Source organism: Acanthopagrus latus, chromosome 2 (assembly GCF_904848185.1).
Source record: "Acanthopagrus latus isolate v.2019 chromosome 2, fAcaLat1.1, whole genome shotgun sequence".
Lineage (NCBI taxonomy): Eukaryota > Metazoa > Chordata > Actinopteri > Spariformes > Sparidae > Acanthopagrus > Acanthopagrus latus.
In genome coordinates this window covers 23,154,283-23,180,861 of record NC_051040.1, presented here as the reverse complement: position 1 = coordinate 23,180,861, position 26,579 = coordinate 23,154,283, and the positions used below count along the sequence as shown (strand labels likewise).

Below are 26,579 nucleotides of genomic sequence, written 5' to 3'. Positions count from 1 at the left end.
GAACAGATCTGCTAATGTATTTCTGACCTTAGTGGTGAAACAGCAGGATTTGACTAAAAAAGCACTGCCTTGGCTAAGCCAAACTCAGGACCAAAGGTTTCTTACCAGATAGACATGTTCAAAGATTTCAGTGGGGCTGTCCATCTGTCCCAAGATGATGATCATCTCATTGTCTATGAACTCCTTAAACTCCCTCAGGTTACACACCATCTGCATCTCCAGCTCTGTTCGGATCTGAGAAAAGGCGACAGCAATTCAGGGAGGAACCACGACTCCCAGATCATCAAACACCAGATTAGGTTGGTGTCTCTGACCAAACCAGCGTTGGAAAGAGACTCAACAAGCAACAACAGTATCTTTCTACTTTTGCAACTATAGCTGTTAAGTCTCATTCCTGAATACCAATGCTTTGGGCTGGTGATATACAGCATCACTGGCCATCATTTCCAGACTCAACAAATTTCTCCCCAAAACCCTGCTGAAAACCAACAAACTGTTAACATGTTCATACACCAAACACAAGCCTCTCACCTCTTTACAGGTGACGTTTTCCAGGTCTTTCTGCATCATGATCTCTCTGAGGCGCATCTTGATGAGCCTCTCTGTGCGCTCTCTCTCCGTGGGCCTGTAACACAGATACAAACACCTTTAACACATTTTCTCTTAGCTAAAAAGAAACAAACCGTTTTGGACATAAGAACAACCTCCAAAGTCACAGTAACGACACTTCCCTTCTGTTCATTGATTCATTTTCACGTTAGTCTCAATGAGATTACTTGTTCCATGAGAGAATTGCCACTTTGTGCGATTCTCAGAAACCGGAGGGGGAACAGAAAATCTGAGAACGTGGCCTAACGGCGCTCAATAACAAAGTCCCCTTGTAGAGTATGCCTGTTGTTGTGCCTCGCTCTGTTTTCTGACCGCTCTGCTGTGGGACGCATTTAGCCTTTAGACGTCACACTGATGATACCAACAAGTGGCCTAATTACCTCTCCGGAGAGAGGAGCTCAGTTTGTCTCAGAGCTTCTCTCCTTCTTACGCTGTCTAATTTTCTCTAGTTTTGCTCCTAAATAGATTCTCCCCGTTAATAGCACACAGGGGTGTGGGCCAGCGGTCACACGGAGGGGCAGTGCGATGGCCTCAGGTGTGTGACTGTGGACTTAAAAGCATTTATCCGCATTAGAGAACTGCTTGTTTGTCTCAATGCAGAGCGTCTTACTGACCCCATGAGAATGAGTCCACAGGGTTAAGAGAACCTTCTCACTCCTGCCGACAAACACAGGTTAGTTACCGACATCCAGTAACTGTTTTAACCCCACAACAAGCCTCGACCTGCCCACAGACAGCCGGAGGGAAGGGCGGTTGGTCAGAAAAATAAAGACTATAAAAGTACACGTGTGTCAGATTTATGACGACATGATTAATGTCAGTAATGAGTAACTGCAGAATGGAAAGGCAAAGTCACTTCCCTGAATGGCTGATAGAGTAGCCTACGGGAATTCAGTGATCCCTATTCATCAAACAAACACTAAAAACACGTCAACATCAAACCACTTCCTGCTATCTCAGCTGTTCATTCATTGGTTACAGGGAAACAAGCTGTCGTGTAAACAAACACTGGCAGGCCAGGTAGCTTTGGCAGTCACCTGTGCACGAGGGCAACAAGGAACTGTATGTGTTTGGATGTGTTTATTGGAGCTCATAAAAAATCTTGATAACTGCACTTGAGGGCAAACACACCTCCTTCAAAGAGAGTGCGTTAAGTTTCCAGGCAGATGGTAAACATGGGCGTTTCTTGATTGTCAAGTTTCAGCTGGACCTCAATTTCTCTTTCTGCTTCTCTTTTCTTTCCATCCAGGGGCATCAAGTGCACTCAGCAGCAGAATATCTTACTTAATCCCCCCCCGAAACAACCACATCCTCAGCCCCCTTCTCTCTGCGTGCCACCTGCTTCTGTCTGTTGTTGCTGGTCTACCTATTTGTCTATCTGGATTCAGTTTTTCCACACGTAAATTGAGCTGGCTAAAGCCTCAGCTATTTTGGACACATTTCTGAAGAGTGTGTGTGTGGAGGGAGAGAGAGAGAGCGAGAAAGAGAGAGATGGTCCAAATAGGTAGCGAGTCACATGACCAAGCAGCAGAGAGGGGAATTTCCCTGGTATAAGTAAAGACATAAATCCAGCAGCCCGTGTTGTTCCCTGTACTTTCTTTGGTCCCTTGTGGATCCGTTGACAGCTCTGCGTTACAATGATTAAGATTCAATGTGTGTGTGTCTATTTGCACACAGTTAAGCATTTACTCCTGAACCTGCCGTTTGTGTTTTTGTTTGTGTTTGTGCCTCTCTGTGCTTCTTCTGTATCAAACTGAGAGGTCACAGACAGCATGTGACCCCAGTTCCAGAGTTCAAGGCCCTGCGATATCCTGCCGTCAAAATGTAGCAACAGTGTCGGCATGTGAGGGGAGGTTGGGCAATGAAGTTGTGAGGATGTATCTGAACACATGCCACTACTGTGAAAAGATGTTTGGCTTTCTCGGAATCTGTGATAGAAGTATGCTTTGGTGCAGAAGAAGTCTTTACTGTGTGGACTTTACCGTGTATGTCTGTCCACATGTGTTCTCCTGTATCCTTCACATGTTGCTGGAGTGCACATGCACGTGCCACCATAGCTGTGTAAAACTTTATGACTTTCAATAGCACTCTGTTGTTTACAGCCACAGCTCTTCTTGGTTTTTCAAGACAGATCTTTTGTCAACTCTGAACACTTCTTACTTCTGATGTGCATGTGTGTCTAAAGTGTTTCTACCCATTTGTGTGCTTGGTCCAAAATCAAGGGGATTGATGGGCAAAGGATGTTGTTTTTGCCCAATAGGCCTAAAGCCTGTCTTAATGATTAATGATCTGTCCTGTTGTACATTAAAAATCAGCAGATATATCAATAATGGAATTTTTAACTCGCCAATACCCTTATCATCCCTAAAACTTCATTATCAGTCTCTCAGGGCTGTACCTGAAACATTTTCTTCTAGCACATGAACTTTTATGAATGTTTGTCCTGGTCACTTCCACATCAGTTTCAGATTTTTAAATGAAAAGTCTATTTGCCTTACTTCAGTTTCTGAATTATATCCTTTGGTTGATTTATTATAACCGGTGGAATTGAAAATAACATTTCTTACGGGTGCCGTAATTCTTTGCCAATTTTCAAGACAGTGATTTATTTTTCTCATCAGAATTTTGCACCACATATCAATGGGGACAAACTTGCGAGGATGACTCCATGTCTGGCATGCACCAAATATCACACAACATTTCAGATCTTCCGTCATCAGTGCGAACTTCGAATTTGCGCAATGTGCATATGTATTCGTCAGGTCATCCATCTCCTCCTCTACTCACAGGTCTGTGAAGAGAACTGGTGAGTTGGCACGGTGCGACTCCACATCCTGCATGGCGTTCCACTCGTTGATACAGAACTGGTTGGATGAGACCCTGCTCTGGTAGTAGCTGATCCAGGTCAGAAACAGGCTGCCTGGGTAGTGGTTATGGCAGCGGGCCACCTCGCATGCTTTGTGGAGTGACTGGAGGGCTGACCTGAGGCAGACAGTGAGAGAGAAGCGGAGTCACAGTTGAGAGGTTGTATCAAGGCCAAAAAGACAGAAATACACTTTGAAAAACTGAAGTGAAATTTGGCCAGAACATGACTGGCTGAGAGCAAAACAACTGAAAATCAGGGAAGGCTTTAACAATCGGCACGGAACAATAAAGAGGTAAGGGGAAATGGAGTTATATCAGCCGAAGGTAAAAAAGATTAAAAGATAAGCAAGAAATTAATAACAACACACTTGAGAAATACAACAAAGGAAGTGGGTTGAATAATTAGCGACAGAAACGAGGAAAAAACATATTTGAGAGAAGAAGAACGGAAAGATTACAGCGACAAAGAGACAAAATACAGAGATACAACTGCTGATCAATGAATGTATCCGAAGACATTCATGAGAGAGGGAGGTCAGGCAAAGAGCAAAGTAACAAAGGGACAAGAAATTGAGGAAATGAAGACAACAAGTACGGAAATGAAGCGGCAGCAGTGGCATGTGAGACAGTGACAGATAAAGAAGAGACTGGAAGGCTGAGAGATAATGAGTAAAAAGAAAAGGAAGAGGAGAGGGGAGATAAGGAACAACGACAAAGATGAAAGGCTGAAGGTAAAAGTCAAAGTACAACTGGATGCAGCCTGAAACCTTGACCCTAATGCAATTTCACATGGCTGTCATTTATTGAAAAAACTTAAACGTGTCTCACCACATGGCCTGGACAGAAACCGGCTTGAAAACATGAACCCTGTTCACCGTCGACACACTAAAACCACTGTGAAGACAGAACGACAGAGATTAGAAACAGGATGCCTTGGAATAGTTTATAGCCATCTTACAACTCAACTTTCAATGAAATGCATAAAAAAGACACAATCAAGTCATCAGTGCAGTCAGTCAGTGTCCTCAGGGAGCAGTAAGAGGAAGCAGGGGGTAGGTGTGGTGTCTTACCCATCTCCATCCAAGTGGATCAAAGTGTCACTCCACAGAGGTAGAACCAGACCCACGGTACAGCAGCTGGGAGGAAGAGCGACGTGTTAAACAGAAGCACAACAAAACCAGAGACACTCAAGGTTTGAAATATTGCAGAGATGTCTGCAAGATGGTATTAAAGTTAAACAGAAAAAGTAGTCAGACACATGCATGCTTATTTCATTCTTTACTTAATCTAAAGAGGGAATGCTTCAAATCTCTGGCTATTGCTATGGTAATAACTGTCCAAATCACTATTTGAATGTTTAATTTTTCTTTTCTTTTGATTTGGTTTGTTGAAGGGAGATGAAGCTGTGACAAGAGCAAGCTCACCTTCCCTACATGAGTATAGCATGTTTTGCTGTGTGTAGTGTGATACTGTTAACTGTCATATTTTCTGAGATGGCACTCATACTATTAAAATTTAATTCTGTTGCATCCCTAGACCACACAGAAATACCTACAAAAGCAAGAATAAAACATTCAAGTGAAGTTTATAAATCCAGAAAGAAAATCCAGTCCGAAGCTGAAAGGAGGTAACATGCCATCTCCTGTGTGGGATTTAGTGTTAGACCGCTGTTGGTGGCACTGACCTATCAGAGGAGACGAAGTCCATGCCGAGCACGATGCTCTCCTCCGTGTCCTGTCTACCATTGGTGGAGACCACCACCATGTAGCGGGTTACCTGAGGATAGGCGCTTTCCAGACGCACGGCCTGAAAGACAAGGTAGGTAGGGAGAAGGCATGAAGAAAGGAGAGAAATGAGGAACTAGCAAGAGGAAGAGGGGCAGAGACAGTCTTCTGACTGCATCAACACACAGAAATATATCATCAACTTGTCCACACGAAAGTGGAGCTTGCCAAATTATAGGGACTCATTTTGACTATTTGTTTTTTAATCACCAAAGCTTTATAAAAGTGGAATACTAAATAGCTAGAATGCCTTCTTTATCAAAGATTTCGAAAGAATGCTTATTACTCCAAATACTTACCCATACCAAGTACTCCATGTTTTACGTAAGGGGATCATTGTTGGTACAGACAGATGAGTTAAGACCAACAAGTTTCAGTTCTTTATGTTGCCAACAAAGAGCTGAAAGAACTGAAACCGGCCCCTTTTTTCTTTTTTGAAGCATAATCTGCCTGATCATGATTACACGTTGCTCTCATGTGCGTGTGCGTGTGTGTGTGTTACTGACCAGTCGGATGGTGTCCTCTGGCCGCAGCACAGTGAACATGGTCTGAAGATGTTTCTGGAGGTCACCTGGATAGAGAGGATTCAAATGTCCTCATTTAGTTTCACTTCCTTTTGGACAACAATCGTGTTTGCAGCATTTAAAGGTCGACATAACACCCAAGATATTGTTTCATTCACCCTGAGGCTAGTTTCCACTACATTCACACTGGAGTCTCTCTCTCAATCCTTGATTTAAACCTAATCTCTGAATACACTGAGGCAGAAAAAAAAGACCTGTCAATTGTGGAACAGTTTCTGTTGTTTTTTTATAGTAAGCGGCCCAGTTCACATCACAAAGGTAGACCACATCTCCAACTACATAGGCTGTCTGACAGCAGCAGATTGTACTCATCTCCAATTCTTAAACTTTAGCTGGTGATATTTTAAGAATAGTGTCTTTGACAAAATATTCATCAAACAAGCTTGAAGGACTGAACTGACCACACTGAACTTTGTTGTGAAATAGTGTCAGTGAAGCTAGCACCAGCTGTTTCTGATGATCCTGCAGAGGAATTTGAAAAAACCCAGTGTGCTATTTTATCTCAAATTCTTCTTCTACTGAGTTCATTTCTAAGGGTGAGAGTCGGACTGAATGGAAGAAAGCTTGGAGAAGCTGCAGCTGTCATCTGCGTGTACAAGTCTTTACCTGTGTGCTTGTTCCTGCGCTGGCTGATATGAGGTGCAGAGTTCGGCGTCGGGCTATTTCCCCTCGGCAGGAACAGTGCTGCTCCTTTTACTGTGAGGAAACTCTCACTGATACTGGAAGGGGAGAGAAAAGAAAAATACATGAATACAAGTTTCAAATTCTACAAGGTTATCTAATCATATCTGGCCTTTCATGTAACTTGTGTACTTATAAAAGTGTACTTCATTTGTTATCACTATCTTGCACATGCTGACCCCGGCTTCTCATAATAGGCACAAGATGGGGACGAGGAACAGACAGAGTGTTGTCATGGGCTTATGTCAGCGTCACAATGCTCCATTCATGTGACCTCTGGTCTGCTGGGCTCCCCAAATCAGAGCTGACAGACCGATGCAAGTAAAACAAGACCCGAGCCCTGATGTGAACTCAGAACACAATGTTCTCTGCTCCTCCACACAGCTGGATTACACACACAGACTTACTCACACTAACAGCTGCCAGTAGGGAGGGATGGAGGGGATTGGGAGGAGACTGGGGTTCCGAGAGGGAAGACAGAGCGAATCTACTCCTCCGCAATGTCTGAGCGCAGATAAGAGCCGGCCAGCACCAAAGCAGGTCCTATCAAACTGGATTCTGTTCCTCTCTGGAACACTTAATCTTATTAACTGTGACTGAGGTCACTGCATTGAGGAGGACACATAATAAACTGAGGTCAGTGTTTCAACTGGATACCAAACAGCCAGTGTGCGTGTGAGCACCTCTAGTGTGCTTGTGCATGTGTGTATAAGTAGGTTTTTGTTTAGATACCCGTGGTGGCACACTGACCTGAGTCACACAACAGGACACCAACAAAACAGGTTGGAAGACCTACTTTCTCTTGGGCCACTTAAAACCATGTCAAATATCAGCCAGATTTGCCACTAAGATAGCAGGCACTTGGGCGATGGTGATGCTGCATTTACTCAGCAGATGCAGAGAGCATATAAAAGCCCTACTGTGGGTAGGGTTTTTTTACTAAGTAGGGGTGGATGATCGATGACTTTAAATAAACCTTTTCTAATTTTCAAACGGCTCTTTCTTTAGTAAACAATTCAAAGTGAGTTGTAGCTAGCAGTATGGCGGAGGAGGATCTTGCCCCCCAAAAAGACCCATCTTTAAAGGTGCATTTTCTTTGACATATATGATGAAATAAATGAAGAGTCTGGGATTTGGACTGTTGGTTTCACAAAACACATTATTCTCTGGGAAATTGTGCTGAACACTTTTCACAATGTTTTTGTCATTTCATAAACCAAACAATTAATTATAAATTGTGAAAATAATCAATAGATTCATCAGTAAGGAAGAGTTGTGGTTGCAGCTTTGTTTCAAGTCTTGCTAAAGTTCACTGCCATTCCAAAATGCTTTCCAAAACAGAGAAAACTGTGGAGGAAAATATGCAGCAGTTTTCTGAGGAGCTGCTGAGGAAAACTGTGCATTTTAAATATTTAATTAGAATTTGAAATGGCACTTGCAGGCCCAGGAAAAATCCATTATAGTAACACAAACACATTTGGTGTATTGGTTCTGCTGGTTTGGCCATTTTCGAGACCGCAAGTCAAGCTGACAAGCCCATCTAGGAACACGAACATGTGCAGCCACATTCTTGACAGCAAGCCAAACGTCGGTCTGAAAGTTAAGCAGATTTCTAAAGGAACCCCTTCTGTTACTTTTTTTGCCTTTCAGTACAAGTTTTAATTATCTGCTGGCTTGAATATGTGCAACCGTAGATCTTTATCTTTTTCTTGTCAATATTTTACACACGCTGTTTTTTGCTAATAAAATGGAACGAACAGTGCAGTTGTACATGTTACTAGAGAAAACGCTGATCCAGGGAGTTGGATGACCTGCTCTGCTAAACTTGAATAAGGCTGGTTTCGTAGCCTCTGGGGCTAGAAACTAAGACCAGGAACTGATGACTGAAGACCAGTGGGATCAATCAAAGGGACCTGATGACATCACAGCCATGTTTATCTTTGGAAGTTGTGCAAACAAATGGTTGATATGCTTATTTCGATGGTTAAACACTATGCTGGATTATCTGCCTGACCTTACGGCAGGCTGCAAGTCTACACTCAATGAACCTGACTTTTAAAAGTTCATCAGGTTCTACAGTTCTTCAGTTTCACACAGAGCAAAACAAGGCCAGTGCCATCTGCCATTTAAGCTTCCTGTCATCCCCTTTCCCTCTGTAACTTCATCTCTCCATCCTTCAAGCCACCCAACTGTCCTTCCTGAGTTTTGCTGAGTTACCATGGATGTACAGGATCAGGAGACACAGACAGAAAAAAACAAAACCGCAGAGACGACGTGCTGAGCTTATTTCCCATAACCCACACACCCTTGACCCAGCTGTTTCCTCTCACTCTCCCCTCTGTCGCTTCCTATTTTCTGCATTCCATGCAACTTCATCCCACTTTTCATTTCCGTCACTCTCCCCAATTCCTGCTGCATCATGTCCCACTGTGCTCACACACAGACTCACACACTGTACTTGGCAATGACCATGTATAGCAGTGCTACTGTACAATGTCATCTGAAATATAACGCTCACACTCTCTCTGAGAATCACTCCTGGATGGCCTTGCACGTGCATGCACGCAAACACGCGCTGTTTTACACCTGCTCACAGGCACACTGAGAAAGTGGAATCTAAGCCTGATGGATGGAGAGGTGAGGGGCTTTGAATGACTCTCAACCAAACTTTCTAAAAATACAGTAGTCCTTTAAAAGTCTCAGCTATTGATAGATTGCATTTAAAAGAGCACGCTCAGCTTACTGTACAGAGAAGTTTCTTTTTGACAGGGCAGTGATGGCCTGCTGAAGAGGTTTGCATATGCACCGATTATAGAGACTGGTTTAAGGCTATGTATGGCTAAGTAGGGACAAAACATACCCTGTCACACAGATACACACCATAACCCACTGATTCCACATAACAACTTCAGCAATAAGACAATTAAATGGTTAGCTGATCAAAGGCATGTCATGATTCTCCAAATGACTTGATTTGACTTTTAACTTTAAGGTCACGATTTAATTCAATTTTGGATACGAACATCTCTTTTTCAGCATTATGACACTGTTAGACTTTTTTTTTTATTCAACTGTCATGTACATTTTCAAATTCTTCTTTAAAAAGAGTCCTGCTTTTGATTCCAATAACTCAGATCGAATGCTTATTTCGATAGACTTTCAAATAGAATTCAAAATTGTGACACCCCCAGGTGATTCACAACAAATTTAACAATATTTGCTGTTGTCTTTTCTTCTTTGGCAATAACACCACACATTGACTGGTTTTACATTTACTAGCTTCCTTATTGTCAGGACTTTATGATTTTCTTTATGTAAATTGAATAACTGTTTAATAAAAGAGGAGACTGAACACATCGCATGTGAAATTATGTCAGACAATTTTTCATTTTTGACTCGTCAGCTTACATAATACAGCTGCTTGCAGACTGAATTTATTCAAACTGATACATTTGTAATGCCATAAGAGACTAATAATAACACTTGCTGGTCAAGATGATGTACGTTTTGTGTATGCCGAGGTCAAAAATCTATCAAGAAAGATCTGGAAAAATTGGATCAGAGTGGCTGATTTAAGGGCATAAATAACCACACCAAAGAACAGAGCAAGAGAAATGGAAACAGGTCTATGGGTTCAACTAAACTATGTGAATGAGGAGTGGGCAGTGAAAGATGATAAGAGATAAAGAAAGACGACCCAGTCAGAGGGTGGCAGAAAGCGGGCTTGGTCTTCTTTTGGCATCCAGCCATCGCAGGCTTTGGATTGGAGTGAGGCGGTAGGTACTTGTTAGGGCAACGGTCACAGACACAATCATCACTATGTAAGGACCACTCCACATAGTGGGCAAATAACTGGGTGACCCCCCCCTCCCACCATGCCCATATTAGTCACTCTCAGGGGGAGAGTGGGATAAATATAGGGCCTGGTTCTATGCAGGGCAGGCCCCTCTAAAGGCCTTATGAGTTTGCACCCGAGACAAATACAGCCCATGGAAAAGACAGGGAGTTAGCTTGTGTGCGTCTGCATGTCCACAGGAGGGCTAAATATCTAACAAAGGCAATTTTACCCCAGAAATAAGTTCAAAACTCATCATCACAACTGCACAGCAGAATAATAGGCAAAGCACTAGACACAGGAAGGCAGCAGATGGGGACAACTGGAACAGAAATAGGTCAGGACTGATAAAAACTAAAGGCATACCAGGTCATATAAACATAAACTTCCATCAACTGGCACAGACAGCAGTCAAAATGTTGCCCAGACATCTTGCCTGTGAGTGACGCCCAGAATTTTCACGAACGACTCGGTACAGTTTCTTTGGTAATACAGTGAGCAGGATGTGGTCTTAGCTCCGGTCACCTTAGAGAACTAGCATACCTGACCCTGGCATGCAGAGCTATTCTGAGAAGGATTCAGATTACATTTTTACTTACAGTTCCGACAAACTACAAGAAGGGAAACAGCACTGACAAAGCTCAGTAAGATATGATTCAAGGCTGGTCAAATGAGACATCTAGTTGGCTGTATTGATATGTTTACATACCACAGATCTGCCAGTTACTGAGGTTACACATGTTCCGAAACATAAGTAAGAGGAGATTAAATACCATGATCACCAGGATTAGTCTGAAACGCAGACAGTGGACGCCTTCAAGATCGATCACAAAATTGAATTTACTTGGTAGTAAGAATGGCTGAGGGGTCCAGCTTATCTTGTGGTAGAAATAAAAACTGTACTTTCTAATGTTGTGGAACTTCCAGGACACATATCCACTGGCAAACATTATCTGACGCCTGGCTGGCAGTGAAGAGGACTAGCTGTGCTACACTAGATAGCTACACAGCTGGTCTGAACTCATGCCATTTACTCGAGCTAATTATATAAACTTAAACTAAGTTATGTAGGTTATTTGATTTTCGATGCATTGCACACACAGATGCACACACACACACACACACACACACAAGTATTTGTGACCTATATAGAGCTGCCCATTTCCCTGTTCAGCTGCTGAACCCCCTCGAACACACACACACACACACACACGGGCACACTTCAGTTGTCACGTTTCACATTTCTTATCTGCACTCTCTGGAAAACACAGATGCAAGACAAACACACTTGCTCCGCGGAAGAGAGGGGTTTACCGGTATTTCTAAAATTGGCTGGATAACAATGGTGTTTAAGATGCCATTTATCCACAGGTAACACTTAACTCCATGGGCCGCCTCTGGGCTTATAATTACTCATTCAAACCCTGGTTAAACATTAGAGTCCCGCTGACATTCTGCTGCGTATAGGCGTTCACACAATAAACAAACAGACATGTGTAGACAAACATTACATACGGACACATATGTATGAAAGATTGGAGCTATAAATCAAAGAATTCCAAAATTCCCTGTATTGTGATGTGAGGGCCCCTGCACACCCTGAGCAAAACAAAGGAGTGGTGGTGAAAACAATCAACAAGATGCACTCATGCAATGTGGCCAACAAAACCAGGAAGTCAAAAGATTCCCACATCTGCTGCTGTTTACTAGACACACGTGCCTGCTAGTACACACTGTGTGTGTGTCATGCAGCAACGTTGTGCCATAAACCTCCCAAATGCAAAAAAACTGTGTCCTTAAAGACGGCGTGCTGCCCTAATAAAGACTACATGTTCAGATTACTCTACAACCTCACAGCACAATCATGCATAAACAACAGCTGAAAAACAATGCAATCAAGAAGATGCAGGTTGTCCTCCACTTTTTATTAAAAAACCACGACAGAGGGCCAATTCTCACGCAGGGCACAACCAATTACTGACTGCACGAAAATGTTAGGAAACAACAACAAACGCATACACTGGAACCAGATAAACTGATTTTCTGGAAAATTGGGTAATGGTGATTTCGTCATCCTTTAATCCAGTTGCAGTAATTTGTACATTGATTTTTTTTCTCCCTTCCTAAATTTGCTAAGCTTATCTGAGGCGGCACCACATGAGAATTTGGAAACACTGGAACAGACTAGTCTTTGATCCCTCCTGAAGGGCAAACTTGTCTTCACTGCATGTACCACTCAACTAAATCCTTTAAAATCTCACAAGCAAAAAGAAGCCTTTACCTCATTTTACCTAGATGTCTGCAGACACTGTAGGTCCCGGATAAGATCACTGTTAGACATATTAATGGCAACACCATCGAAATATATTGACCTGTTGTAAAGATCAAGGCCAAAATAAACTGCGGAGGTTTTTTGTTTGAGGTCACAAAATGCTATCTGATCAGTGGTCAGTCATGCAGCATTTCAAGTGCAGCTTATTAATGGGTTACAAGGGGGACTATTTTTATGAAAAGTGACATTAGGGTGCTTGTTTCCAGGTTTCCTAATCTAAGTATCTGATTCCAAGTGGCTGCAGGCCAGTTTTTTGGGGGATAGGGGTGGCATCTGTCTCAAAATCATCTTATGATGAGTCAGAAGCCTCAAATATTAGCTTGAATTGTTGGTATATGGTAAAACTTTTTTATGACTTTTGTTCTTGTTATTGGTCTTATTAATATTATTAGGTTTAATTTAGGTTTTACTTATTCAGAATATTGTCCTGAAGGTTCATTTAAAATTGCATTAAAAAGGTTTTTGTCACTACAACTTACAAAGGGCACTATGCAGTTTGGAGAGAACTCAGAACTTTAATGTTTACAATATTAATGAGGTAATAATATAATCTATAACTGAATAAACAAGCTGTTCACAGAGGAAAATAAGGTCCCCTGGACACTGTCTGAAGCTTGGATGGTTGCAGGGTCTGCCAGATATAAACAGTAAAACGGTATGAAACTGTGTTGTCTTAGTCAGTTTGTTTATTCAGCTATTTCTGTCATGAAACAAAAGTTTGTTTAATCCTAAAAAAAAGAAAGAAAAAAACACAAAGAAAAAAAGAAAAAAAAATCAGTCAATGTAGATCTAACTCCTATGATTAAAATTACTTCCTCAAAACTAAACAGCGCACCTTTAACAGCAGCTATCCTCTAACACCAAACATTCAGATGTCCAGACAAACAAAGTCCCAGCCTTGGACAAACAAAAAGGGAGCAACAAAAAAAATCCCATAAAAACTCCTAATATGGCGATCAGGTGCTGTATCCTCCTCTCAAAAATCAGTAGCAGTTTGGCTTCCTTTTTTACGAGGCTGTGTCTGAACCTGTGAAACAGGTAGGATGACTCACAATTAATTCAGAGCCATCATGTCTTAGTAAGGTCAAAGAGGAGCACTGAGGTGAGTAAGATCCTGCCACAGTACGTCACCAGGAAACACACTGATGTTGCAAAACGGTTACACATGTTCAGCTTACTCATAGTGATAAAATGTTCAAATTTCGTCACATCGCTTCACAATCGGGTGCTGTAATTGTCTAGTTAGACCCTTTTACTGTCACATACATTTAATCTTTCATGTGATTTCATGAATAAACTGACTACAGTGTAACTACCCTTCACATCTCGCCACTGTTTTGAACTTACAGCTGGTTGATCTGATTTTTGGACACCACCGCGTCGTCGCTGAAGTAAGGTACCATCTTGGCCCCGCAGCAGGAGCAGAAGCTGACCGCCGACGAGCTGTCGGTTTCGGACACCGCGCCGAGGGTCATGCCGGCGGCGGGAGCGCACAGGGTGGAGGAGGACTGTGTCAGGTGTTCTCGGTCCGAGCGAAAACCTTTCTACTGCTCTCCTTCAGTCATGTGCTGCTCTGTCATTTCTCTTCAGAAAGGCAAACAGCTGTCTTCCTTGGGTGTCAACGGACTGAATACGGTAAAAACGAAATTACGAAATATTCCAAGAAACAGGCACCGCAAAAAAAGAGATGTTTCCACACAATTAGTCTGCTGCAATAACTTAAGCAGGGCAACTAAATGTGGCGCGTGGTGTTCTTGTCGCCTGAAGCTGTCCAACATATCCCAGTGAGGCGAGAGAGAGTCCCATGTTGAGTAAGTTTCCGTACCGTTTCCAAAATGTTATTTACCTCCGTTAGAAAAAAGAAACCCAGTACCTTTCTACATGTACAGTACTGAGACATATGACTTCGGTCAAACTCTCACCGGAGAAGTCATAGCGGGGAGGAGCTGGAGACATGTGGGTTTGGGAAACGCGGGGAGCCAATGAGGAGGACAAGGGGAGGTACGAGCGCCCACACTGCCGGCCCTTCTGCATCGACACTGGCAGCGCACTTTGTATACAAAGCGATGGGAACCTGAGCAACAACAAGGTATTTCACTCCAGCAGGTGATTAGTTCCTCCTCTCTGGCTGAGGGTTTGCTAATCAGTGAGAGAGTGTTTGGTTAACATCTACACACTCTTGGTACCACACTGCACAGCCATGATAGATTATACAACACTTTAGATCAGATTGAAGTGTATCACGTTTTAATAATGTGATAATATTGTTAGAATCAACTGCTGTCCAACAGCAGATTGAATGTCCTGGTACAATGGGGTCAATAGAGGATGTGCTTGTTATGCTAATATAATAGAGTCAATTAAACCCACATGGGCTTTCTGCTTGGCAGTCAGCTCACAGAGGAGACTTTACTTGACTCCTCTCCACCCTTTTTTTCCTCCCAACACACAAACCTTGCGGTTGAGTTACATAAGAAACAAGAACAAATGAGAAACATGCTGAAGTTATCCAGAGCCGGTTGTATCTAGGTAAATTGGAGATGTACCGGAGCCTGCCTTGTCATCGCAGTCTGGGGGAGAAAACGGGCCGCCCGCATTAACGCAACTCTGAGGAGATCGAGTATCAGCTGACATACTGCATGCTGTGAGAGTGAAACAATGTTTTGGTTCATTTTATAGCCCTCATAAACATGTTATGTTTTACTGGCATGGCAACACGTAGGGTCCTATGTAAGCCGACAACAATTTGAAAAACACTGTAAAACTACAGCTTCATATTTATACTAGCTCAGGCTAAGTGGCCTAAAAACAAAAACGAAAACATCTGTGGCCATTGACCTCTGCACAGTGGAGCTAGGCTTTACTGTAATGTTTGTGGACGGCCTGCATTATGTTTTTCCAGAGTAAAGCACTTATCAAAAGGGAGTTTGACTAAGAAACAGGGCACTATTAAAACTGCTGTTATACAACACACCTTTGGCTCCATGTTCACAAACGTTCCAGCCCATTGTTACTCTCTGTAATCTGCACGGTATGTTTGTGTTCCAAGTCCATGAACACCCCTGAGCCGTAGCCGCACTTGCTACTGATCCTCAACTAATCAGTCGCCGTAGATGTAGGATGGATCAGATTCATAATTTCTAACCAATGAGCCATTGCATGCAAGCCTCGCACAAAGTACAAATTATGGAACTGCTAGTGGGCATGGCCTGTCTAACAAATGTCCTCTTATCCACAAGTTATGTACTCATGTGTTTATATCTTATAAAACATTTAAAAGTGAGTAATACTGCAATATTTAATACTAGTGTATTTTTTCACATTATACCTCAAAGTGTGAGGTGAGTATTTGGTTTAGCCTTTCATAACAGCCAAATGTGGATGGTGCATTTGCAATGATTAGCCAACTTTTTGATGATTAATTATTAGGAGAATGTCAAACATCTGGTGCCACCGTCTTAAATGTAAGGATTTGCTGCTTTCTTTTGTCATTTGTGATAGTAAGAGTCTTGCGTAGTGAAAAAACTAATTTGAACTTTAGCCTCTTGCTACTGAATTCAGAGATGTGACATCATTGACTTTTGAAACTAATGAGACTGAAAAAAGTTGATCCATTTTCATGAACTAGAAGACAGGAACGTGGTCCCCTCCAGTCCAGGAGGAGATACATGGCAGGTAACAGCACATGTGTAATGTTTTAACACATGTGTTCTGTGCGTAGCTAAGCTGATTACATCACAATGCAAAGAAACGTACCAACACCTGCGCTCCTGTCATCACATTGCGCTCTGCTGCACCTCGCTCTCCCATGGATGACTCTTGCGTCTCAAGGCCAGCTGACTGTCCAGCGAGCTCTGCCAACAACTGTGACCACAGCATCCACATGCACACACATCAGCTTCAGTGCTCTTCTCATGTGGTTCCGTTTAGTGTCGTCAAATTTACCAGCACTCAGAGGGAACTCATTTGTCTGTGGGCTGGGAACATGAGATTCTGTTGTGGTGTGGTGTAGTTGCACAATCATTTTCCGCGACATGTCTTCCTCTGTCACTTGATGGGAATGGGCAGAAACATGCAGGCCTATGATGCTGTAGTTAGGGAGTTTTGTATATTTTTAAGTATGAGTGTGTGTGTGTGTGTGTGTGTGTGTGTGTGCGTGTGTGTAAATGGAAGTCCCCCTTAAGTGAGCCATACCACAAAACCTCCTTGGTCAGAGCATGAACCCAGCTGTTTATCATATACTGAGCTGAGGAAGGGCGAGGGCTACTGTGAGCATACGGTCCTACAATAAAAAGGACACATAACTTGAGTCTATGCTTTTTTGACATTTAGAGTAAGTAAGTAAACTTGGGGGGGTAGTAAAACTGATGAGAAAAAGCAAATCGGCACAGCTTGGTTTGACTCAGCGCAGACAAAATTGCAGGTGGAAAAACACCAATAGTTACTCAATTGTTATTCTTCCCAAGGCAGTTTCAGAACTGTGTTTTTTGGCAAATTTATCAAAACTATTGTGCCCTTGAACAACTTTATGGAGCTGATCATGAACACAATTGTTCTAAAAGTTTTCACACAGTTTAATCTGCAGTATGATTTACTGTATCTTGAGGAATATACAAAAAATAAATCTTTCCATCATCTTGAAATGGCAATCACACTGAAGGTAGTGTGACTGCGCAATAAGAGTTGCTAAAAATACATGGCCTCGAAACCTCCATGAAAAGCCTTCATAAAAATACTTTTGAAGATTGAAAACAAAGCAAAGCAAAGAGAAGCTGGACTAAAACACACTAAAGTTCAAATGTTTGCCAACCTCTCAGCCCACTCTGTTGCAACAAGAGCACTTAACCTTGGAGAAACAGGGAGCCCTCTTAACAGCCAGATAAGACTGACAATGACTGACCTGTTAGCAGAAGCAGCCTGTGTATGCTACAGTAACCAAATGTGTAATGTACTGCAGCTAAGAAGCACAAGCTGAAAATGTGTTCTTGGGTGTAAGACCCTGTAGAAGTGATCCTGCAAAGTACAGTTTTGAAATGAATATTCTGTGGCATATAATGTTTGGCACACAGTGGCAACTTTGCCAAATTTCACTTGTTATACCGCAAAATAAGTATATTAATTTGGACTGATAATAACATAATTACCATTCCAAATTGTAACGCAAATTTTAACAATGCCGTTTGTGCCAGATAACCTACCTGTTGCGCATGAAATGTGGCAAGTTTAACTTTTTGCCCTATATACAATCTCTTTTTTTCAGAGGTGGGACACTGACATACATGCCCACGTAGTCACTAATCCAGGGCAGGTTGTACTGTGTGTTTGTGCAGCAGGTTTACTGTAGGAAGACAGGAGGCGGGTGTGATATCCACTGTTGAGAGTAAATGAGAGAGGAGCAGCAGCTTATAAACTTAAAGAGGCATGTCTCCACATGTGGAGATGGTGTTCAAACGGTTTGTCATATTGGTGTTCGTTACTGCACCTTGCCTTTCTTGTTCTCCTAATTGCCGACTCATTAAATTCTTGGCCTGGTGGACCTGTTCAGCTTGTGCATCTAGGTCAGAGCCGGTGCATGAGTCTATAGCATGGATATTTTACAGTGCAAGAAGAGACCTGCACCAAAAACCCGTCAGGTGTCACAGTGTACAACTAGGCAAGTCTGCTGTCATTAAAAAATGGCTTATTTTATTTCTCACAAAGCAGTTCTCTTGTCACCCACATCAATTCTGTCGGCTATTCAAAACACCTAAATATTCAAAAGCAACACATTACTTTTTTATCATTAAACCCAAACAAACAAGCTGCAGTGTAACAGAAGCCTTAGCTCAAATCAAACACTACCATTTATTCTGTGCCAGGAAACGCTCTACAACAGGGAGACAATGGACAGACAAGAAACAGAACAGCTAAACACCGCCCTTCTTTATTCTTACAGGCCTTTCTCATCCAGGGCCTGCTTTTGACTACAGTCAATACAATACACTGACACAGCTTTAACTGTTGCGTCATACATGCCCTACAAATCAAACAGTGGAGAACAGAAAGCTGTATGGACTGTCACTGACATTTTAAATGGGTCATTACAGGTGTGCTTTAACAAATCTGATCTTTAACAGCATGAATTCAGCTTTTAAAACAGTACTGTACTGAACTTTGTGTGACAGTTCAAAGACTGTAGTCTTGCAAATAAATCTATTTTGGCCTGTTGATCCAAGAAACATGCAAGATGAACGTCACTGCGAAAACTGGACAGCCCAATTTGTTTCTTGGTTTGTTAGTTCAGTCTCTGTTAAGTTCAGTTTCAATTGATAGCAAGCTTTGCATCCTACTGTATTTCTGTGATGTCATTTAATCCACCATACTGAACATTATAAGGTGATACCTTACAGGACATTACTGTGCTCACGGGTTAATAAATACTTAGGTCAAATAGGTGAAAGCTGTATGACTGGAAACAGTGTGCATCAATCTTGTGAGGCTGCAACCTGTGAAAACCATGCTACATCACATGATATCCCTGCAGATGGTCACAAAAAGTGTAGAAAGCACGTCTTTTGATCAGAGGCCATAGCCGAACAAAATTTATCGGCTGTTTTCACCATTTCTCCAACCATTTAAAGATTCTGCATAGGAAAAAAACCTTCAAATGTCGGTTTCATAATTTGGCATTGAAAAAAAAAAAAATCTCCTAGACACTCTCCTTGACAGTGAGTGTCAGTCCGGAGGCAGCAATGCGTGGCAGAGATTCATTATTGCACTGCAGTAACATTATACATCACTGGTGTGGTGCAGGGAGCACAGACAGCTGTTTGTGTGTGTCTGTGTGAAAGAGACATTGGCAGAGGCAGAGAGAATAAGAGCGATACAGGCTGTGAGTCAGGGAGTAGTCAACTGAATAACTGAAAGAGAAAAAGAGACAAAAACTCTGGAGAAGAGCGAGAAATCAAGACTGAGTGAAAATATTACTGCTGCCAAAGACAGAGCTCCCCCTCAGTTTCAGTGGCCCTCACACGACACATTGGCCCATACTGCTACTTGAATCCATATGTAGGGTGGGGGAGTTAATTAGACCTCAGCTCTTATGTAATACCCATTAGGGGTCACTCAGCAAGGCCCTTGGCTGCACCCTGCATGTCTGTGCGAGTGTGTTTGTGTGGATCTGTGCTAACACTGAACAAATGGCAAGCGAGGTAATGGAGCCAAATGGTAGAGTAGGACTATGATGATGTTAGGCATATGGGGAATAAGCGCTACGAGAGAGAGAACATGGGTATGACTTCACCAGCTGCTGCTGGTGCTTTTATGTATTACGTAACAAATAATTGGGACCACATGTCCTTCTTGGCACTACGGGGGTGTGTTAAAGACCTGCAGGAGTGATGTCACCAAGTTTCGATTTTCATATGTGACACATAGCATCAAACTGTTTCTTTTCCCGGTTTAATGCACTACAGGCATTTGGTTTATCTTGAGCCAGTCACGATCATAAACTGAATTACTATTATCATTTTTGTTTGGGTTTTGATATGATCACAGCTGCCGATGAGGTAATGCTTTCAGACCTGTATATTTTGCTGAACAGGATATCTCAAAAACTTGTACTAGAGCTGCAGTCATCAATTATTTTGATAATCAATTTATCTGCTGATACAGTATAAGCACATTTCTTCCATGCACCACTATAAATCTCCACCAGACGGTCCAAAAATGGTGACTTTGCTAACATACGAACGAAGAACAAATACGAAGAACTTTTGGGCAGATATAATTGGTTAGAGATGCTGCTAAGAATCCCATTACTAGTATTATGGCTTTGTTAAACCACTGCATGTATACAAGAATCAAAATAACTTTAGCCTGACAGTTGGTGCACTTCATCCTGCTGTGTGGATGAGCTCAGGCCTGGAGACTCTGACCCTCCGAACAACTCCAGACCAGTGGGAGCCTAACTAGCTTTTTTCAGATGCGTTTCATTTTTCCAAGTGACGTCTCGCTGGCTCATGTAGTGTGGATGAGTTCAAGACACACATGAATGAAATCTGAGAGTGATCCTGGGAAACAGCCAAAGCCCACGGGTAAAGAAAAACAAAAATGACGCAACAGAGGAGTTCTGACAATAGAGAAGCCTTCTTAGCATCATTGTTCAAAGCTGAGACAACACTGGTACAGCATGGCAGAGAGATGTTTAAAGTCTGGCTGAAATCTGTCATTATCTGTTGTCATGTACAGGGTGTGTGACAAAGCTCTTGTAGTTTGTATCACAATTTCAGTTCACCCTTTATCTTATATCTATAGCCTCCCAAAAGGACGGCAATGCTTTGCTCAATCCAAGACAGGTATGAAATAAAAAGTCCAATTACCTGTTGTTTTAAATAGTATAGACAGTAATAACTGTTTAATATATATATATATATATATATATATATATATATATATATATATATATATATATATATATATATATATATATATATATATATATATATATATATATATATATATGAGGAGATAGCTATGAGGTGAATGATGACAACATGCATTGAAAGCTAGATACAAAAAAAATCTAATGACAAACTTGATTGTTTAGATTGCACTTAAAAGATTAGATTAGTCCACAAAAGTCCCTTACAAAGTCCATTAAAGATGGAAAGGCTGCATGGGCTTTGATGTTCCGCTCCTTGTCTAATGATTGTGTGCTAGCGTCTCCATGGACAGACTGCAACGTGGGGATTACATTAAAACTGATAAGAGGCTCTGTGTGTTCAGTAGTACAAAGCAATGGGTTGAGCCTGTCCTCTGTAAAGTCTATGAATTTTAATTCACGTTCCTTACAGGGCCTTGAACCAGGATACAGCACAACAGTAAAGTCACCTGAGTCAAGTAAACATAAGGACAATAACAGTGGTGACGCCCTCGTCTTTTATGAAGAAACAGATACGTCATAAGCAATTCATTGACTCCACCACAACCACCAGATGGAACAACATCAATGGAATGGCGGTTTATTGACGAAAGCACTGACAAATACATTATCTGTTTACAGCATGAAAAAAATTAAAAATAAAAACTGTTGTTACTAAGCTACACCAATTAGTCAATTGAAAAAACGATATACTATTTTGATAATTGATTAATTGTTTCAGTCACTTTTCAAGCAAGGATGTTGAGTATTTGCTGGTTCCAGCTTCTTAAATGTAAAGGATTTGCTGCTTTCTTTGTCATTTATGATAGTAAATGAGAAATCTTTGAGTTTTAGACTGTTGGTTGAACAAGTAAGAAGCAACCTGAAGATGATACTCACTTAGCGGCAGAGAAAATTTTACTTTACTAATGGAGCATATCATTTTAGTGGACTCATACTGTTGTTTTTTTGTTAAGTTCTCAGTTGAAGTAAAGATAAAGTAAGTTTGCATTTACATGGCAATGATACACTGGTTTTATTTTGAAAAATGGGGTTGTCCTTTTGAAGATTATATTTAGTTTTGTGCCGCACCATGTTAAATAAATGTGACAATTGCATTAATGTTTTAAGAACCGTAACAGTAAGTGTGATTCAGTAATTGAAGAAACGCTGTAAATCTGATGTACCGCCTCCCCCTAGTGGCCTGAGTCTCAATTTACAGTTTCTGGTGACGCTACTGAATGGCAGTGTGAGGGAACAGAGTTATTCCAGGAAACTGGAATACAACAGGAAGTGGTCTCACCTCCTTGGCTGGGAGCGACGGTCATCCTCAGCACTGCCTGACTCCTGAAGAGAGGAACATAAAGAAAACAAATTCATTAAAAGAAAAACATATATATTTAATACAATACCTACAACACTTTTCATTAGACCTATACAATCAGCACGAAAAAGACACACTGAATTACACTGGCAGAAGAGACTTTGAAGGCTATTTGAATTACAAGCTGAGTCAGACTCAATTAACCTTGCTTTAAATGAGTGCTAAATTAGCTGGTGGCTACATCAAGTCTTTCATGTAATATTTTAACTGAGGCTGAGAGCAGGGACCAGGGATGAGGCTCAACCATACTGACCATCCATGCCCTCCCCTCTCCGTCTCCCTTTTTTCCAAAATGCAATCATCCTCCCCCACCACTGCAACCAGCAGTTTGCCACACACACGCCCACACTGACAATTTTAATCCTGGCCTGTTTCAGTAATCCCTCACAAAATTCAGGGAACTTTCTCGTTGGCATCAATCCGTCAATCCTGGCTACTGCACAGGCCAAAACACACACACACACACACACACACACACACACACACACACACACACACACACACACACACACACACACAGAGTATAGGTGGACAAACAGGAATAGGTGCAGACACTGAGCAATAATGAGGATGCTGGTGCGTGCTGGTGCTGATGAGTGATGACAACAGAATGATGGATGAGGAAGATTAGGGTGAGGACTGGATGCATTAGGCCAGGAATTGGAGAAACTGGAGGAGAAAGGATGGAGTTTTCATCCATTCCTGTGTTCGCTTCCACAGATGTGATTAGACCCGGAGAAGGCAGGCAGCTGGCTGAATGACCCTCTCTGCATCAGCAGCCTAACACTGCCTGCCTTTAACACAAAATATGGTGACACAGGAGAAATAGGAGTCCGTAGTCCACAGTCCACAGACTAAAATGCTTCCTGTACACACAAATACGCACGCACGCGCGCACACACACCTGACAAAATGCTTAGCTCAGCAGATTTCAAAGGCAAATATGATACCAGTATACCATTACACCACTGCGAAGCACTCTCACACACATAACTGATACGTGTAGGGCCCTATACCTTCAATACATGATTAAAAACAACATACCATAATAAGCCTGGCCATGGCTGGAATATAATGTACAGGCTGATCGCCATGGTAACCATGCCACTGCATGGATGTGTAGGGAGTGGTCTTATAGCCAATGAGAAGAAGGGGTTTGCTGCTAGGCAGATTACTGTACACCACCACTATAGGGAGGCTATTCCCTGCTGTGCTGAAGGCCAAAGCCAGCTGTTTTTATTGATGGTCAGTAATCTGAAATCTGTGTTTTATTTGCCTCCAAAAATGAAAAAACAAGCCTATCATAGATATCCCAAAATGGTAATAGCATTCCAGATGTCCCTCTCATGAATGTTCATCTTTCTTGTTGGAGCTCACTTCCAGCTCTTTCCTCCTCACACTGCTCTGCTCTGATGTTCCTTTCCCAGGTTTCTGCCCCCCGATCCAGCCTCTCAGCACCAGACATCTCACAAGAGAGCTCACATGGCTGCTTCCCATCAGGAACAGGTCTCATGACAAGCAGCTGGTAACCTCAGGCCAAGATCCTTTTACCGCCTCAAAGCTACAAACCCTCAATGCGGGTCTCAGAAGTATATATTCAGCTTCATAATTCTGGTCTTCAAAAGCCATAATCAAATGAAATATCTGAACAATGAAATATCTGAAAGGATACTGTTATGCCATCAAGTGGCATGAGCTGCATCCATATACATTATGGCCATAATCATGCTTTTAGGTGAAGTAAATACATCATTTAAAAAAATGATATGTAAAATGCTTTTGATGTGTGTCACCCATGTCTCTGCTGGGGATTTTCTTATCCATTCTCCATAATTTGCATGGCTGAACCATGTGATTCTCCATCACACTGGCCTTCATACCTGGTGCAAAGTCAACCACAGATCAGGATATTCAGCCCAAAGCTGTGGCATTTATCATCTCTCCCTAACCCTAACCCTTAAGAAGGCAGACTGACAGAACAACTATCATCACTGTGGATCATATTCCTGGCTGAAGGAGAGGTCTTATCTATGCCAGCCTCACCCTCACCCTTGCCTGGGTCAAGAGCTCGAAGCCAGACGTGGGGGGCCTCGAAGTGTCAGAGAAGATAAGAGGACTGTCCCACTGGGTCCAACAGGGTCTGACAAGCCTGTCACACTAACCTGCTTTCCAGGCAGATCCCCTCCCTTCACTGTCACTCTACTAAGTAGCGGTAATGGCATTCAATTTGTAGATGCAGTCCTGACATGACTGGCACATTGGGCACGGACATATTCCGTGTTAATAATCAGAGAATAAACATAAAGAATGAAGAATAAACACAAGCTGCGATTCACAAAGTTTGTCTGGCGGCTCTTCTGAAACGACTTTTGGATAGGAATCGAGTTAGCAGACGAGCTCTAGCTGCCAACAATATCTCGCCAAGTTGAACTTAGGGAGCAGTTCCTTGACACCTTTATGAGAGTTAACTTCCAGCGAAGCTAAACAGCCGTGAAGGCAAACCTGCATCCCTCTGCGGAACTGCGAGAGCTTACTTTTAGGTTACAGTATGATGCTAACAGCTAAGTTAGCCACCCGTGTAGACATACCCCGAGCAGTGACAACTGGGCTAACGGACCAACGAAAGCGAGCCAAAATGTCAAACCAGTTCACGGACACTTACAGACACGCAGGGGCTGGAGGTAGTGCTCGGCGTCGGCGACCGCTGGACGGTGACCAGCGCCATCCTGGCTGCTGCTGCTCAGACCTCGGTCACCTCGGAGAGTGAAGAGCCGGGATACAAGACATTATTTTGGGCAGGCGCTACGATACGCCGAGCCCCTGAGGTTATTTCTCTGGTCGGTTGCTTAGTTTCCTCTCTGGCACCAAGCTAGAGTCGGCTCACCGCGAATGTCCGGCCTCTACTTTTTCAAAATAAAGGTTCGTTTTCACCATGCGAGTATTGACGTTATCTAGCAATATTTATGAGAGTCTGTATTTATTCTGTTTAAGTATTTGTGCGCAGTTATGCGTAACCGATTGTAAGTAATTCGTCTACGTTGTTTTAAAGGCTTCTGTACTCAAAACGTCACGTCGTCTTCAAAGCGGACAAGTCCACGCTTTTATTTTGAAAGGTATATGCCTTATCTTTCCATATTGTTTTGCCATTCGGCTTAACCTAAAACGGGCTTGCCGGTTTCTGCGCATGCGCCATAGAGACCAGCTGTCAAACTGGTTTGCTGATTCCTTCATTGGACTCCCATTCATCCAAAGGTCACTACCAATCGATCAGTTCAACTGAAAATAATGCGGATAGGTAAAATATGTGACGTAATGTATCTGTATCTGTATCTGTATGTGTGTGTGTGTGTGTGTGTGTGTGTGTGTGTGTGTGTGTGTGTGTGTGTGTGAGAGATAGAGAGAGAGAGATTGATAGGTGACATATAGCATAATAAATAATGCATTGCTGTGTTTCTTAATATTTCTACAGGATCTGCTGCAGGAGAAGACCTGACCTTACATCCCCGTGCTTCCATGTTTTTCAGATACCCACCTCTCCTGGGAAATGAGATGTGGGGGTGGGGGTGCTAGAGCAGGGGGAGGTGTGTGTGTGTGTGTGTGTGTGTGTGTGTGTGTGTGTGTGTGTGTGTGTGTGTGTGTGTGTGTGTGTGTGTGTGGAGGATGATGGTGAAAGGAAAGTCAGAAGAGGTTCATGAAGGGGAAAGGAGGTGAAGGATGAGAGGCGATAACCCAACCCATATCTTAAGGAGCCTTGAAAATGGTGATGCTAAGTGTCAAATCAGAGGGACAGCGAGCACATCTCCCAATTTCCATGGCCACTGGATTTCAATTCACGTCATTAGATTGTATCAAGGTATAGAGAGATTGGTGGGGATGGAAAGGAAGGTGTGGACGGGTGTGACGGGTGGGTCTCTTCGTGGAGGGGAGGCTCATTTTGATTCACTTCATCGCATTATCTGGGTCATTGCCTCCACCTCCTCCTCTCCCTGTCCCCTCAGTGTTCCTTCCCCTCCTCCATCTTCTTCCCCGTTCTTTCCTTTTTTATTGATCATCCAATAAGCCTAGAGTTAAAAACAAGAGAGGCAAAAGAGAGACAGACACAGC

General features: G+C 42.5%; 1 protein-coding gene across 2 annotated transcripts in view; it reads right to left on the bottom strand.

Moving 5' to 3' along the window:
- ssh2a (slingshot protein phosphatase 2a) overlaps window positions 1-25,345 on the bottom strand; it is a 30,262-nt gene extending 4,917 nt beyond the window's left edge. The window contains exons 1-10 of one of the 2 annotated variants that reach the window (XM_037071388.1): window positions 25,138-25,345; window positions 22,395-22,438; window positions 6,449-6,561; window positions 5,765-5,829; window positions 5,159-5,280; window positions 4,545-4,610; window positions 4,303-4,368; window positions 3,397-3,591; window positions 532-625; window positions 106-234 (exon numbers count right to left, since the gene is read on the bottom strand). In XM_037071388.1, the coding sequence (XP_036927283.1) occupies window positions 106-234; window positions 532-625; window positions 3,397-3,591; window positions 4,303-4,368; window positions 4,545-4,610; window positions 5,159-5,280; window positions 5,765-5,829; window positions 6,449-6,561; window positions 22,395-22,438; window positions 25,138-25,200 (957 nt within the window). In that variant the 5' untranslated portion in view covers window positions 25,201-25,345. Of the gene's footprint in view, window positions 1-105; window positions 235-531; window positions 626-3,396; window positions 3,592-4,302; window positions 4,369-4,544; window positions 4,611-5,158; window positions 5,281-5,764; window positions 5,830-6,448; window positions 6,562-14,037; window positions 14,608-22,394; window positions 22,439-25,137 lie in introns of those variants that run through there. The other variant, XM_037071381.1, reaches the window with a different exon arrangement.
- Between the last annotated feature and the right edge of the window lie 1,234 nt (window positions 25,346-26,579).